This window comes from Erpetoichthys calabaricus, chromosome 9 (assembly GCF_900747795.2).
Source record: "Erpetoichthys calabaricus chromosome 9, fErpCal1.3, whole genome shotgun sequence".
NCBI lineage: Eukaryota > Metazoa > Chordata > Cladistia > Polypteriformes > Polypteridae > Erpetoichthys > Erpetoichthys calabaricus.
In genome coordinates, this window is record NC_041402.2 from 73805047 (window position 1) to 73821831 (window position 16785).

The window sequence follows — 16785 nt, forward strand, 5'->3', positions numbered from 1 at the left end:
GGATGATGTGGCATTTGACCCAGAGAAGGAACACTTCTGGGTCATGGACTATTTAAAGGACTTTGGGAATCCCAGCAAGGAGAGCCGGAGTTGGGTGGTAGAGTGACAGAGCTACTGGGAGGAGTGGAGGATTGTGATTATTGATTATTATTGATTATTGATTTGTGAATTGTGGAGTATGCGGTGCTTTTTGCACTTTATTGGAAGAAAAATATTAAAAGTCTTCTGGGTGCTTTTAAACGTGTGTCCTGGATGTCTGTTTGGTGGGTTTAGCGTGGCAACAGTGCCTCTAGTGTCCACAGCGTACATTCCACATTCTTTCCCTACATAAATCCCGGTCAGCGTGAAAAGTAATGCTCATGCACACGCCTGCCGCCCCACGCCGACTCCTCCCAGAATTACGCCTCTTTGAATATGTAAATCAATATCAATAGCTTTTTAAGTTCAGCATTCTGTGGAAAGACAATGGCAAAAGCATGGGACACAGTGGAAAAAAAGGTTGAAATGTCAACTTAAATCTTGAAATTTCCACTTTAATTATATAGTTTATTTTGTCATTAAAGTAGAACATCATAAACTTCATCTTAAAATCTTTTAATTTACTAGTTTCTCAAATCCCATTATAACTAAAGTAGTATGTTAAATGCTTTGTATTCTTCTATGTACTCTATGTGTGTAAATCACTAGGTGATTCTTAAAGTGGCTTTCTCTTATGCCGACAAGACACAGAATACATTAAATTCATGATATTACAGCTCTTGATAAAATAACAACAATAATAATATTATTAATAATAATATGATAAAAAACAATGAAAAGTATACATTATGAAAACATAAGTGGCTCAGGTTGCGCAATATTATAACTGCAGTGCAAGTTTACAGTGAGGTAATTGTACTTATAAGTACAAACAGTTCTACCGGAGCACTTGATGGACTGATTGACTGCGTTTACAGTTTTTGGGACTAAACTGTTTCTGAACCACAAGGTCCCTACAGGAAAGGCTCTGAAGCATTTGCTGAATGGGAGTAGTTCAAATAGACTCTACACATGGCTGAGGCAACATGTGCTAGATGCTGTATCCCAATAATCCTGTTTCTGATCAGCTGCTGTAGAGCTGTGACTCCACACTCAGATACAGTGGGTTAAAATACTCTGAGTGTTGCACCGAGATTAACAACGCTAAAGCAGCTATCATATTTGGAATAGTTTAGCCATTCCAAGGACAGAATGTGTGTGGCTTTACACCAAGTTTAGTTTTTATACATCGCAATGTGAGCGTGAAAACGGGCGTACGCAACTATTTTGCCCGTATGCACTGTTTATACATGAGGCCCTAGGTCTGGTTTCACACTTGTCAGCTAAGACCAATGCCTTCAGAATCTAGTCTCCTTCCATTTTATTTTGTTATATTGAAAACTCAAACTAAAGCATATCTGAATAACGGTTATTATGCCTGCAGACTGTTAAAATTAAATGAAGTATTTAAATGTATTTTGAAACACAGTATAGTAAACATAAAAATCAGAAAATTACTTCATTGAGAAGTATTTAAGCCTTTTGTTTTAACAACCTAAATTGGAAAAGGGCATTCGGTTATCTTAAGAGATCACACTAAATTAGTTACCAAAGTACACCTGTGTTTAACTATATGATTTTACAATAATTATCACTGACTTTATGAGGTCTCACAACTAAAACAGCAGATCAGAGCAGTTTTGCTGTCCTGAAGACTAAGGAGCTGCCTAAGAAACTTCAGGATGAAGTTGTTAAGATTGAAAAATGCTAGAGAATGTTATAAAAAAAGTGGACAAGGCTTTGGACTGTCATAGGAGTAATGTGAAGTCCACTTGTACCAAAACTAACAAAAAACCAGAGGCAATACCAAAATTAGAGTTGCAGAGGTCTTTGGCTGAAATGGAGGAAACTGTACAGACATGCTCACTTCACAGATTTGGCCTCTTTGTGACAGTGACTGAAAGTACACCACTTCCGAGAAAGACCAGAATTAGATCAATCCTTTTGTTTCATAGAAGGCAAGTGACAAAATCTGAAACCTTTTGAGAAAATACTGTGGTCTGATAAGACTTAAGTTTAGCTTATCAGTCTGAAAGCAAAGTGTTGTTTTCAGCTCAAACCAATTAAAGCCCAACATTGAGGTAACAAATCCCAACTGTGTGGCAACATCATATTTGGGGTTCATTTTCAGCAGAAGGAACTTAAAACGCTTGTGGTTATCAAGGCAACATTGATGGAGCCAAATACATGCAAATCCTTGAGGAGAACCTGTTTCATTCAGCTACAGAGCTGTATTTAGGAAGTAGATTCATTTTACAGCAAGACAACAACCTAAATCACGCAGAGCAAAATGCTATGGAATGTCTTGAAAAAGCAATCAGTAATCGAGAATGGCTCAGCCAGAGTTGAAAACAACTGAAAATATCTGAAAGTCAATCTGAAAGTTGCTGTCCACTGATGCTCTACATCTAATTAGCAGTAAATATTCCCTGAAGAATGGGGAAACATTACAAAACCTTATTGTGCAAAGAGAAATGCATGTTCTTGAATAAAACGTTTTTTTTATTCATAAATATTTTTGAATTTTTTGTATTAGTGGAGGGAGATTTTTTTTTTCTATATGAATAAATTTGGTACTAAAACAGAAACAAAATGTGAACAAATCCAAAGGGGTGAATACTTTCTGTAGTGGGAATGTAATCACCACAACCACGTTGCCTGGTCTGACAAGTCTGTTTCTGTTGTGTCATGCCAATGGTGAATCTGTAGAATCATCTTGGCAGTGGTACAGGCTGTTAACAGTGTGCAATTATGTCAGAAAGCAAATATTTAAGCCTCTTAATACAAACTGAGCATAATTTAAATGCAATAGTATCCCTTTACTGCCACAGTCTACAATTTTTCAAATGAATACTTCCAGGAGAATCATTAATCATGTCACAAAACATGCCTCATTTCAAGCTGGTTCCCTAAACATGGCAGTGATTTCAGTTTACTCCAGTGGTCTACGCAGTCCCCAGATCTCAAACTAATAAAGCATCTTGGAGATCATATGCAATGGCAAGCAGGCAGCACCAATGTGGGGCTAAACTCTGCAAGAACTGCATGATACTATTAACCTAACTTAGGCCAAAGTCATTAAGGAATATTTCCAGCATCTTGCCGAATCCATAAAGCACTCAGGAGGTGCTGATAAAAATAGAGTTCTATCCCATACTGGGTTATTTATTTTTTTTTATATTAAGTAGTAAGTCTTTTCAGGAGCACTTTAACCTTTTTTTTAGCTAAGAATGTTTTATCATTTTCTTCTTTTAAAAATAGAGATAGAAAAAATTTTAAGGAAATAGTATTGATGCTAACTTTTTTTTGCAGACAGAGTTAGTGATGTAATATTGTAGAACTGTCTTTTTGGCACCTTCATTACTGAAAATAACTATAAACATGCACAGTCAATTTTTAACCAAATTTGACTCTTAGTTGCAACAACATATTTTTACTTTCTCTGTATACATACTTAAATACAGTAAAATACACAGTGAAAGAGGAGTTTCATGGTTTAACTGAATAGAATCTTCAAAACAAAAGTAACACAATCACTTAAAGGCCCTTACTTTATTAGCACTCCAATCAAGGTACTAATCTATGTTCGTCCACCCTAGGGACCAGTGTGGGTAGATGTTCTGTGGTCCCCTCCATTCTATGAAAGTTTGATTCACAGTATAAATTGTTCATATTTATTGTCAGCTGTACATAGTACAACAACAGCACTGAAATTGTCACTTGCATGTCTCCTTCAGACAAGTGACATACAAGGGGGGACCCAAAAATAACCGGAAATATTTTTAAAACGTGTTTAATTTAATTTTCTGTACAAACTACAATTAGTCTCCTTCAAAGTACTCTCCATATACTTATCTAACCGTTTGTTCCATTGCTCAAAACATTTTTTAAATTCATCTGAAGTAATGCCCATTAATGCTCTGGTTGTTTCTTGTTTTACCTCTTCGATGTCACCAAAACGCCTTCCTTTCAAGTCTTTTTTCATCCGAGGGAACAAAAAGAAATCACACGGAGCTAAATCCGGTGAGTAGGGTGGGTGGTTCAGGGTTGTCATACCGTTTCTTGCCAAAAATTGGCGAATGCTGAGAGCAGTGTGAGATGGAGCATTGTCATGATGAAAGAACCAATCGTCCAACTCCCACAAATCAGGGTGTTTCCTTCTCACACTGTTGTGGAACCTACTTTTACAAAAAAATTCACTGAACACAAGCACAACCTTCCAGACTGATGGCACTTGGCAGACTGACTTGTGAGGAGTGTAACTAGATCGCCCTAGTGGCCCAACCACGTACTACAAGTACCAACCTAACAACAACAAAATTCCGGTTATTTTTGGGTCCCCCCTCATAAGTAGCACCAATATCAGACAACAAATATAACTCCACATATTAAACACTACATATACTGCTTAGCTACTCTACACTAATCTACTAATAAAATAATAAAATTCTCTTGTTAAGGCTTCAGATGACATGTCTGCAAAACTCTCTTTACACATAAATTGATATGGGAAGATGAACATATACCAGCTGGTGTCAACTAATTTTGAGAGAACTCTAGGCACCACCAGTAATTGCTCTTTGATTAATTAGTAATGTAGACACACCAAAAAAAATCTTGTTTGTGGAAGTTAAATATTCTCTTCCTATAGTTTTGAATGCTACTTGAGTTCTTCTACAACTGTTCAAATTTGCCTTTTACATAACTATACCCAAATCATCCCATGCTGTAAAATGAGATGAAACCAAGCTGGATTATTCCATTTAAAACAGTGGTAGGCACTTTTGCACAATAGATAGATAGATAGATAGATAGATAGATAGATAGATAGATAGATAGATAGATAGATAGATAGATAGATAGATAGATAGATACTTTATTAATCCCAAGGGGAAATTCACAAAAGGAGTGATCAATAAATAAAAACAGAAAAATAAAAGTAGAAAAGTACACATACACATACAGTCATACACGGAACTGCTGAAAAGGCTGCCACTCTCGGCGGCGCCGGAACTAACGCCATGAAAACCAAGAAAGGTCACAGCCTGGGCTTGTGCGCTAATATGAGCAGGGCTCAAGAAAATTCTGCACTGTCAAATGAATCCATATTACTAACCGAGAATGGTAAACCGGAAGGCACGGACCCAGATACACGGCGATGGACGCAGCAGACATAGTGCGCAGGCGCCTACAGCACACAGAAAAGAGGATTCTGCACTGCACCCCAGAGTCAAACGGAAGACACTACGGGGTCCACAAAGGTCCACAAAGATAGTACGGAAGGCGTGAGAAAGTACGAAAGGCGCATGTGCCTACAACGCGCTTCTGAACTAAACGTCCACACTACACAGCATGGTCCGGGTAATAAGAATAGACAAACTCTCCGTATTAAACATTCGGCATCCTCGCACGTCCAAACCATATAGCATATGTGAATCATATTACAGTGATGCATTATTAACAGTACAACCACAGAAAACGCTCCGTATTAACAGTAAGTGCAATTATCCATATTACTAACGGTAGAAAACGGATAACTAATGGAGTCACGGTCACAGCTCCAAAACGATCCTGCTCAACTAACGGAGCTACAAAAATGAGCCCGCATAGATAAAATCATTAAACGTGGGCGCCTACAACGCACGTCTGAAACCTTTGAAGCAAAACTGTCTCGGCTCCAAAACCAAACAGCTCGACTAACGGAGCTACAAACACGAGCCCACATGGACAAATACAATGAACATAGATGCCTACAACGCGCATCTGAAACTGCGGAAGCAAAGCAGGCACGGGTTCAAAACGAAACACCACAACTGATGGAGATACACACACGAGCCCGCCTGGATAAAATCAATGAACGCAGGCGCCTACAACGCGCCTCTGAAATGCCGCAAGCAAAGCAGGCACGGCTCCAAAATGAAAGAGCTCGACTAACGGGGCTACAAACACGAGCCCGTCTGTATAAAAACAATGAACGCAGGCACCTACAACGCGCTTCTCAAACAACGCAACCAAAGAAGTCACGGCTCCAAAACGAAACATCTCAACTGACAGACATACAGAAACGAGCCCGCCTGAATACAATTAATGAACGCAGGCGCCTACAACGCGACTCTCAAACAGCAGAGGCAATACATAAACGGCAAAGAAAGGAACGACAAACAGCCGCTAAACAATTCCGCCAATTAGCTGACAACGCATTCTGTAATGAGTCCACTATTAATGAACATTCATTAGGATTAATGAATATCATTTGCTGTCATTGTCATTCACTTAACTTCCCTGAAGAAACAACTGGCACTACAACTAATGAGTTTACACATTGTTGTCAAAAGGGTCAGGTTAGACTGCCTCCTTTAGATGACTTTCCTGAATATCTAGGGAAGCTTCTAACTAACAATGTACCCGAAAGTAAAAACTTTATGGACTGCATTGGATCCTACAATAGTTCATTTCCTTTAGCATCTACCGGGGAAAATATCAGACCACCAGCTGGCAATGGCAGACCCTTCCTGAAAACAAGCAATACACAGAGCTGATAATGAGAAACGTCGCTGAAGTCATAAACGGTCACCCATTAGCTAAGTCTACAAAAGTACTTACAGGATCACATTCTAACAATACTGTTTTGATTCCTAGAGTTGACCTTACAAGTTCTTACCTGGAATTACCTTTTACACTTAAACGACGCCAATTTCCCATTAAACCTGCATTTGCCATGACGATCAACAAATCCCAAGGACAAACCATGTACAGAGTTGGCATATACCTCTCTGAGCCTGTACTTGGACATGGACAACTTTATGTAGCCTTATCAAGAGTTCGGCGTTCATCTGACATTAGAGTTAAAGTTGTAGATACTCCATACCAAGGAAAACTCATTCAAGGACAACACACCATCTTTACTACAAATGTTGTGTATAAAGAAATATTCCAATATATCTTTCTAATGTGCCATGCTATGGGTTCTTTACTTCCTTTGTTCGTCATCTACACCTTTACACTCCAATATATCTCATACATATATTAATGTATTTCGGGTTACCCAACACCAGGGGTTGGCGAGCAAAGCGAGCAGGGGGCAAAGCCCACCAGTAGTTTAGCTAAACAACTATACTGGCCAACAGTAAACCTAGTGCTTGAATGACAACTTATATTATTTGTTTGAATATTAACTTTGAAGTGAATAAATATTTTTGGGAAAAACACTAAATAAAGACAGAATCATTTTATAAGCTGTTTGCTTACTGTTTCAGAATACTGTATGTAATGTACAGGACAGTCACTTGTTTCTGTCTAGCTACGCTTGCCAAGAATGTTCACTAGTTCTAATAAGGCGGCTGTCCACACAGTCTACTGCTACTCAATCACCACCAAATGCATTATGGTACTTTCAATGGTGTTTAGGCCAAACTGTGTAACTGTAGATAACACAGTACTAAAATGAAGCATTGCTGTGTTTTCATGGTTTCACTGCAGTATGTCTGCAATGCTTTTAACATTGGCATAGTGCACATACCAATTCTACTGGTTCCGTTAATTTTTTGCACAACAAATACATTTTACATATGTTTTATACAGTAAAAAATAGGAACATTTTGCCTGAAATGGCGCACAAATATTATAAAATTGTTCAAGGCAGCTGGAGAATCAGTCCATTCCACCTCCCAGCATTGACAGTCAACAGTTAGTCGGTTGTGATGGACAAACAGAACTGTCCTACAGCCTTAATACTGACAAAATACCGAGTATCAGTTATATTAAAATTATATAGGCTCTAGCGCTTAATCCAATTATGAAGGTGCATTTTTTTGATTGACTATTGTAAATACAGGCAGAAGTTAAAAAAAAGCATTTAATTCTCATTTTATCTTTCATAACTAAACGTAATACACAGTAAAATAAATTAAAACTCGCATTTAATCAGTAGCATGCATACAATGTTATATTTATTACAAGACAGACATTATTAGTCTAGATACACCTCTGAATAGCTGTAGATGCATCTGTCATCAATGTGGCCAAACACATTTCCAGGGTTCCGATTTGGGAGGTGTCAGACATTTTCCTAATGCCTCACATCCTGGAGGGGCCCAGTTCTGCAACAACAAAGTCAAAGGACTTCCATTATCTCACATTTTCATGCATACAACTCAATGAAGAGGCTAGTCATTTCATAATATGATTATTAATAAATTATATTTACTGTACGAAAGTAATATTTATTTGGCTTAAAGCAAAGTGTCTGGTGTGGTATAAGAAAACACCATTTGTATCTGGTATTTGCTCATTTGTTGTTCTTTAGTTATTTATTTTGTTATTTTTATTTACTTTTGATTTACTGATTAAATAAACAATTTATTTCAGCCAATAAATCAACTTAATTTTATTATGGGTCATAATGAATAAGGAAATAATGAAAGCAAACATATTTCTAGAATTTCAGTTTTGGCTAGTTGACTTGGTAAGGGTCATAGGGTGTGTAATTGGTGATGACAAAATTTGTGACCTTGAGATTTAGGGACTACTTCAAGTAGTACTAGGGTGTAGTACCGTGTTAACCATTATGAATGTAGTGAGAAGTCAAACATGTATTTTATATTTCATATACCACTTATAGCAAAAAAAGGACAATATGCAAATTCTCCAATGATGACACTGAAGTTATATATATATTTTATATACTTTATATTTTAAAGTTTTTCATTTTCAGTGTTGTTTACAGAGGTTGTCTGCTTTCTTACTTAATATGAATCTTCTTTGCCACAACAGAATATAGAAACACTGCAAATAATTACAGTCCTATAGCTCTAATCACTATTATAAAAGTAAAACATATCTAAAGCCGCTAGAAAATGTTTTACAGAGCATTCAAGGCATTCCAGGGTCACATACTGATGTTCATGGTTTTACAATAACTATCCACTTGAGGGCAGTGACTCTACATATAATTTTAACCTACCTTACTTTCAATAAACTTGCAAAATCCTTCAAAATTCATTTGGAATCTGCAGGTCAAGCACTGAGATCTGATTTATGGTGTGTCATTTCTAATGCAGTATTTAAAACTTTTCATTACTAGAACAGACAAGTTTTAATACTTCATTTCTGACAAAGCACAGTATTTACGTTTCCAATAATTTAACAGCAAAAACAAATTCAGATAATGTCCTTGTCCATCAAAGTGTATAAAGCAAATGGCTAAAATAATTGACAGAAACCATTTAATCTGAATCATGAGAAACATATAAAAACTGAAAACAACTCCACTCATCTGTGAATAATGACAGTGACAATTGGACATTAGTCTTTGAGAACAAAACTGACAGCAGCGCATGATTAAAAACTTGAGCCTTTCTGTTAGGTAAATATCTCTAATCTGTAACTCTAACCTTTTGTGTCCAGATTTAAAACGATTAGTTTAAGCCAAAAGCAAATAAAGGAAGGCTCATCCCTCCCTTACAATGTTGTTATTTTACATCCTTAAGGCGTCTGTCATTCCTGAACAATGCCTAGCCAGCTGAAAGTGTTCACTGAAGTACAAGCAGCATGACTGTTTAAAAAAAAAAACATATTTTCCTTTATTTCAAATATTTTCCTATTCAGTATGATCAACATTCATCTGGGAAATTGTACAAAAATATCTCAAAACAACCATAATCCACCTTACATTTCCATGTACAACTGCATTACTGTGAAAGAGTCTGCCAGACTTCAGATATGAAATGTAATTGCTTCCTTACCATCACTGCTCTGTCACACATGTTGAGTTGAGGCAGTCCTGGTATAAGGTATTTCTTATGCTGCTCCACCACTGAGGAGATGCGAACAAGCTCTTTCTGGTACTCTGACGTTAGGACACTAAAACAGTAAATATAACACTGTTAGAACACTAGAAGAAATGACATGAAGAGGACATTTAAGATGTTTTATGGGTAAAAAATGCAATTTATAATTGAGTTATCTATCGGCTGTTATACAGTTATCAATTAAATGTTGTGTTAATTGTTAATTCAATCTTTAACCAAAATAATTAAACACGGAAAAAGAATTGTCAAAGCCACAACTAGGCAATGTTATGTAATATTATCCTAAGTTGTCCTTTCATTTTACCAAAGGTGGATGTTCAGCAATATATATCAATATAGAGATACCACATTTACCTAATAGGTGGCTGAATTTTTTTACTATCCATAATAAGCTTTCAAACACTATGGCAGTGGCAACCTCTTTACCTTATTAATTAAGACAGTGCAGATAAGAAACAATTATCATATAGAATTATAATGATTTCATTTTTGATTAATTTTCTACCTATCTCATCTTTTCATGAGCAGTAGCATATTTCATACAGTGAAAAATAGCAGAATTGGTGCTTAATTCAAATTAAGGGGAAAGTAACAGTTTGTGTGCAAGCAAAGGTATAGTAACTCTGCAATGACCACACATTGTATGTAAGCAGGATTACTGTAATATTTTACTTTTTGTCCATGCATGACTAAAGTTATTGTTAATACTTGTATAAGAAAAAAAAATGATCAGAGAGCTCAAACAATGCAGGTGGAAAACGAAGTAGGAACCTTTTAAATTAGCACCACAGCAGATGTGGCCAGGCTTGTCTCTGAACTCTCTATTAAAAATGCTAGCGTGCACCTCTGAGAGTTATTAGATTTCTCAGGCAAAATGCTGAGCCTCGGCTGTGTGCTTGGCTCGAACACTACCCCCTCCCTCCTCAGTAGGTCCTGTAGGGTTAACGGGCATAGTTTAGTTGAAGGAGCTGTTGATTTCAGATTGGGGGGGGGGGGGTTGTGTGTAGTCGATCAGCACTTAGATAGAGAAATCACACCAGTGCAATTACAGTGAATAATGGGAATGCAGGAGCACCTGTGTCTGCCTGCATTCCCGCCCCCCTTTCCTTGGTTCAGAGCTCTGATTGGTCTCTAGGGAGGGATGGGAGGGTGTACGTGTGTGTGTGTGTGAGGCGAAGTGTCAATTAGGGTAATAACCTGGGGCCCTGTCCACCTCACACCTCCTGGTAAGTACTGAATAAACTCTTTTCTCTGGGGAACCATTCCGCTTACACTTCACAATAGCACCTGCTAACTGTTCCTATACATCCATTTACTCTTCTAGCATACTGCTTTTCACATGTTTTTTCTGAACATTTATACTTTAACAGTTTCTTTGCCAGCTTTTGCAGAGAATTGTTTTAGCAAAATATCCAGCATAAGCATATCGTCACACAGGTTTTCTTTATGAAATAAATACAGATATTAGGCTGTGGCATTTAAAAAAATTGAGAATCACAAAAACGTTCACTGTACAGTTGTCTTGACAAAAGTAACAATTAGTACCTCTAAAATTTCAAAAAAACAAAATATTTAAAGAACTCTGAGAACCCACACATTAAAATATAAGCCTTAGAGTCCATATATTACATTTATTTGAGCTTTCATAAATGTTGAGTCTGAGTGTTCCACATAACAGAATGAAACTTGGTACTATTTAACTCTTTAAAATATAGCTATTAAGTAACAGCTGCAGCTGAACAATTTAAAGTCTAAAGTGTTTACTGTCTACAGTTTTAGCGCTCTCCGTATGTTTTCATCCTCCTTACTCATTCTGTTGTCTGAACTCACTCTTCTATGATCATGAGGAATACTGAAATGGTCAGCTGTGGATCACATTACATGAGAATCTAAGCAAAATATACTATGACTTACTATCAATGAATTCTGCAGTTTATATGTTGTCTGACTTAAATACTTGTGCAATCCCATTTACATAAAATCAATTTGAAAATTTCATTTCATAAAAATAATTACCCCTCAGAATATACTTTACAATGAATTTTAAAAACATTCAGATTCATATCAAAAGCTGATAGAGGAATAATAAAAGGGCAGGTGGTCTTGTCAAATCATATGGCATATTGTTTTATTCATTCACTTTGCAAACCAGTCCTGTAAGCATGAGCTAAATCTGCGTAGTGTGGCAGTCTATTACATCTCCTATACATTCACATTTAATTACCAAATTTAAACTGTTAGGTCCATTTTTAGCTTATTATATAAAATGTTTAAAATTGGCACAAGGTAGGAAGCAGCTCTGGAGAGAACACACACCTAAAAACTAAAGCCAGGGAAATTTATACAGGTTATGTTATCTGATATTATGTATCTTGTCACACATGTGTGCCACCTGAAGTAAGTAATACCACACCGAGATGAAAGGGGGAGCTGCTGCTAACAGACTTACATCCTTCTTCCCTCATAGCCAGGAGAAATTTCCCTTTGAGGGCACTGAACTAAAAAGAAGCTCCACCCCTTCTGGTCGGCAGCATATTAAAGCAGAATTCACCACACTGGATGGCGTCTCATTTTGATGTGGACCAGGCTCTCACATTGATTTTCCCGTTTTCCTTTCAGACCATTTCAACAAGAGGACTATTTGTCTCTTTAAAAGTCAACACAGTGAAGTACTAATTTTAGTTATTTTCTGAATTAAAAGGGGTTTGTTGCCCAGTTGGCACTCCAAGCATCTTTTTGTCTTGCAAACATCATTTCACTCTGCTACAATCTGGATAGATGAAAGAGAGGAAATAGAGAGGAATCCAAAGTGAGTACAGTACAAAATATGTAAATAGAAATGTAAATGATTACAATATGCAAGTTTTCAAGGCAGCTCAGGCTCCTTTTTCAGGCAACATCGGGCCCTGAGATTCCTCGAAGGCTTGCATATTGTAATCTTTTTAGTTAGCCAATAGAAGGTGTCATTTTGCTTGACTGTTCAGTGCTATATTGAGAATATGATACTTCCATTCCTTCTTCAAAAAGACATCAGTTATCCTTGTTAAAAAGAAGAAAATTGACTTTCTCATTGTGATTACATGCTTCAGAAGACTGGGACATACTAAACTTAACATGCCTGACTTTTTGCTTATTACCATAACTTGTCCACAGAGGATGCCATATTTCAATTCATGCCATCCCGGTATACACGGATAACAAATGCTAAAGCAGAGTACTGTTTAAAAGACTATACTGTACCTTACCATTTAACACTGTTGTCTCATTAATACTGGTTTCCAATCTTGGCAATCCCAATCAACACTTGGGATTGAGTGACACCCTGTGCAACTGGATTTTGATTTTCCTTAATTATATACCTAAGTATATGTGGACAGGCAGCATCACTACTGTATTCCTTGTTCATGATTATGTGACCAGACAGTTACAACTCTATTATTAAAATTCATGACACCATCATTGTATGCCTGATTAGGATCGACACTCTAAATTTCTTGGAATCATCATCACTGATGATTGGGGTAGACACAGCTCATCTCAGATATTGTCAATAGGTTACCTTTACTTCTTCAGATGTTATATATTTAAAATGAACAATGACATGAAGGCAATACAGGTTACACAACCACTAAACTCACACGAAAGAAACAGCACAGAATCTGCGCATGTGCTCCAGTGCTAGTTTTGATCAATGTAAGACTGGGATGCCTCTGCCACTGGGTAAAGTTTGGGCTTGCATGACTTGCTCTACTAACATTGTGAATGCAGGGTGCTAGTTGAATCATTTTTTGGATCTGGGTAAAAATGCCTTAAAACACCACACATGAGTGCACATTGTCTCTCCTTATCTCAAGAATAGCCTATTTCCCCTAACAAAAGCTAAATGTTTAACTGGGGTAGACTTGTAATATCCACTGTAAATACCAATATAAAAGTATGAATATATCATTATCATATACCATCTGCATAATGTTTGTCACGCACGCGCGCTTAGGGAGCCTAGGAACTGTTACGTGAAATCGCATGCCGGAAGGGAATGGCGGAGTACTAACCTCTCTCTCTTTGTTTCAGCAGAAAAAAGGACACACCACCGCCACGACTCCACCGCAAGTAACTAACCTACTTCCGCATTCCCTCTGTTGACCCCTGATGACGTCAACGTCCCAGAAACCCTCTTGATACCTCCTCAGCAGCCTTCACTATTCATTTCCGGCCCCTCTCCATAAAGACTCCCCCATTCCGCCATATTGTTGTCTGATGTCTATTGTCCTGTACAATTAACTGACCTGCAAAATTATCTTTACAGTATATGGGGCCGGAAAACCCCAACCCTTTATGCTTTGTCGTGTCGTTCTTTTACAGTGGCGTAGTCGGTAGGTAGGATACACAAAGTCTAAAAATATGACTGAAGGGCAGGACCTGAACGCTGTCCTAAAGGAAATGGCAACACAGCTCCTAAATCTACAGCACGAGCAAGCCGCAACGAAGCGCGAATTGGAGGAGACCAAAGCGCGACTTGCATCAGCTGAATCGGTAAGACCGGAGCCCGCCCGGCCTCCGTCTCCGACAATGGTACAATCGGAGGAGGTATCGAGTTGTACCTCAGCATCTTCAAGAGGACTGCCTCCCGGAACCAGTGGCAACGGGCGGAGTGGGTGTCCATTCTCGCGCCTTACTTGAAGGGCGCCGCGCAGCGGGCCTATTATGATCTCCCTGAGGAGGAAGCCGCGAGTTATGACCTCCTCAAAGCGGAGATCCTAAGTCGCTACGGCATTACGTCGGACCAGCAGGCGAGTGAGTGGCGTAATTGGCAGTTTGACACTGAACGCCCAGCCCGAGCCCAGGCCTTCGAATTTTGGGGCAAAATGGGCCGCTGGCTACGGCCAAAAGGACCCCAGGCATGCCGTGTAGTCGCGCAGATAGCATGTGATGGTCTAGTGAACGCCATGCCGAGTTACCTCGCTCAACAGGTCCGGCGACATCCCTATAGGGATATGAAGGGCCTCCTAGAAGTCCTGGAGCGTCAGCTCGTGGTGCACTGAACCGGGGAGTCAGAAAGGCCGGCTCGCGGTGTGCGACAGGGACGCACCATTTTTCCCGAGCCCACCCGCCGCGCTGCAGAAACTCCGGTGAAGCCCCGAGGAGAAGCTGGGCCCACCACGCTGTTTCAAGTGTGGTGAGGCCGGCCACCTCCTACCATCCTGCCCATTGAATGTGGAGCCGATGGATTGCAGCTGGGTCACTCCGGAGAGGTACTGTGCTCTGTCCAATCCCTTGGCAATCCCGAATACGGGGGTGGTTTTAATAAATGGATATACTGTACTTGCCTTGTTCGATACCGGGAGCAATATAACCATTGTTGCTCGCCGTTATATACTACCGCGACAATGGCTAAACCAACATGTGAAAATTAAGTGCGTACATGGGGAGACCAGATCATATAGGTCCGCTAATTGTTATATTTCCTGGAAGGGGGAATTAAACCGAGTCTCAGTGGCAGTGCTACCCGAACCCCCCCTTCCCGGTGATTTTAGGACACGACTGGTCAAAAAATAAAAGCGGGGTAGTATAAAAACACTCCTGTTGCCAAGTTAGGTCTTGTTATGGGTGCCCGTGCTCCTCGGCAAACAGTGATGACGTAGGCAGACAGGGGGAAGATTCTCAAGTGACGGACCCTCACCCGGAAGCACCAAGCGAGGGCCCGAGCCAAGTAAACAACACTCCCCCGGGACAAATCGATCCACTAGACAACATGACCCATCAATTTAGGTCCACGCCTGCCTTGTTTAAGAGAGAACAGTGGAATGATGATTCCCTGAAGTTTGCCCGGAATGCTGTTGTTTCCGTAGATGGCCACTTGTCAGAAACTCCCCTGCCACCGGAGCCCTACTTTGTACTAGATAACGATCTGCTGTATCGAGTCGTGAGTCACGAAGGCGAGGTGTGGAAGTTGTTGCTAGTGCCACGGACCTTCCGGCGGGAGGTTTGTGAACTAGCTCATGCCCATCTCTTAGGCGCCCATCTCGGGGCCGAAAAAACTTTGGAGAGGATAAAACTCCGTTTCTATTGGCCAGGAATAAATGAGGAGGTCCGACGTTTCTGCCAGTCCCTGTCCGGAATGTCAGATGCGTCAGATTCCTAGGAGGGACCGTGCTCCTCTCGTTCCCATTCCCCTGATAGATATCCTCTTCGAAAGAATCGGAACGGACCTTGTCGGACTCCTGGAGCCTTTGAGCCGTGGCTATAAGTATATACTAGTCATGGTTGACTATGCGACTCGGTACCCAGAGGCGGTTCCACTGCACTCCGCTAATACAAAGAACATCGCACGGGAATTGGTCGCCCTTTTTTCCAGAGTGGGAATACCTAAAGAAGTCCTCACGGACCAAGGTACTCCCTTTACCTCGGATACGTTCCGGGAGGTGGCCAAGTTACTCCGTATCAAGCATCTTAAAATGTCTGTTTACCACCCCCAAACAGACGGGCTGGTACAGCGCTTTAACCAGACGCTTAAACAGATGCTGCGCAAAGCAGTCAGCGCGGATGGTGGGAATTGGGACCAGCTTTTGCCTCTTGTGCTTTTTGCCTATCGAGAGGTGCCCCAAGCCTCCACAGGCTTCTCCACTTTTGAGCTGCTCTATGGACGCCAGCCCTGGGGACTTTTAGACATGTTAAAAGAAGGATGGGAAGCTGAGGCTCTTCCCTACACGAACGTATTAGAGTATATCGCGCAACTGCGTGATAGGCTGAATAAAATTAGACCCCTTTTAAAAGATCATATGACTCGTGCTCAAGCAGCGAAAGTTCGGTGTTATAATCGAAACTCTGCTCTCAGGGAATTCCACCCTGGAGACCGAATGATGGTGCTCGTGCCCTCTTCTCATTCTAAATTACTGGC

The 16785-nt window shown here is 39.7% G+C and overlaps 1 protein-coding gene across 1 annotated transcript in view; it reads right to left on the bottom strand.

Annotated features, from left to right (window-relative positions):
• Positions 1-7919: 7919 nt before the first annotated feature.
• galns (galactosamine (N-acetyl)-6-sulfatase) overlaps positions 7920-16785 on the bottom strand; it is a 91758-nt gene continuing 82892 nt past the window's right edge. Inside the window, exons 13-14 of the mRNA XM_028809746.2 lie at positions 9822-9939; positions 7920-8177 (exon numbers count right to left, since the gene is read on the bottom strand). Of these exons, the coding sequence (XP_028665579.2) occupies positions 8091-8177; positions 9822-9939 (205 nt within the window). The 3' untranslated portion in view covers positions 7920-8090. The remainder of the gene's footprint in view (positions 8178-9821; positions 9940-16785) is intronic.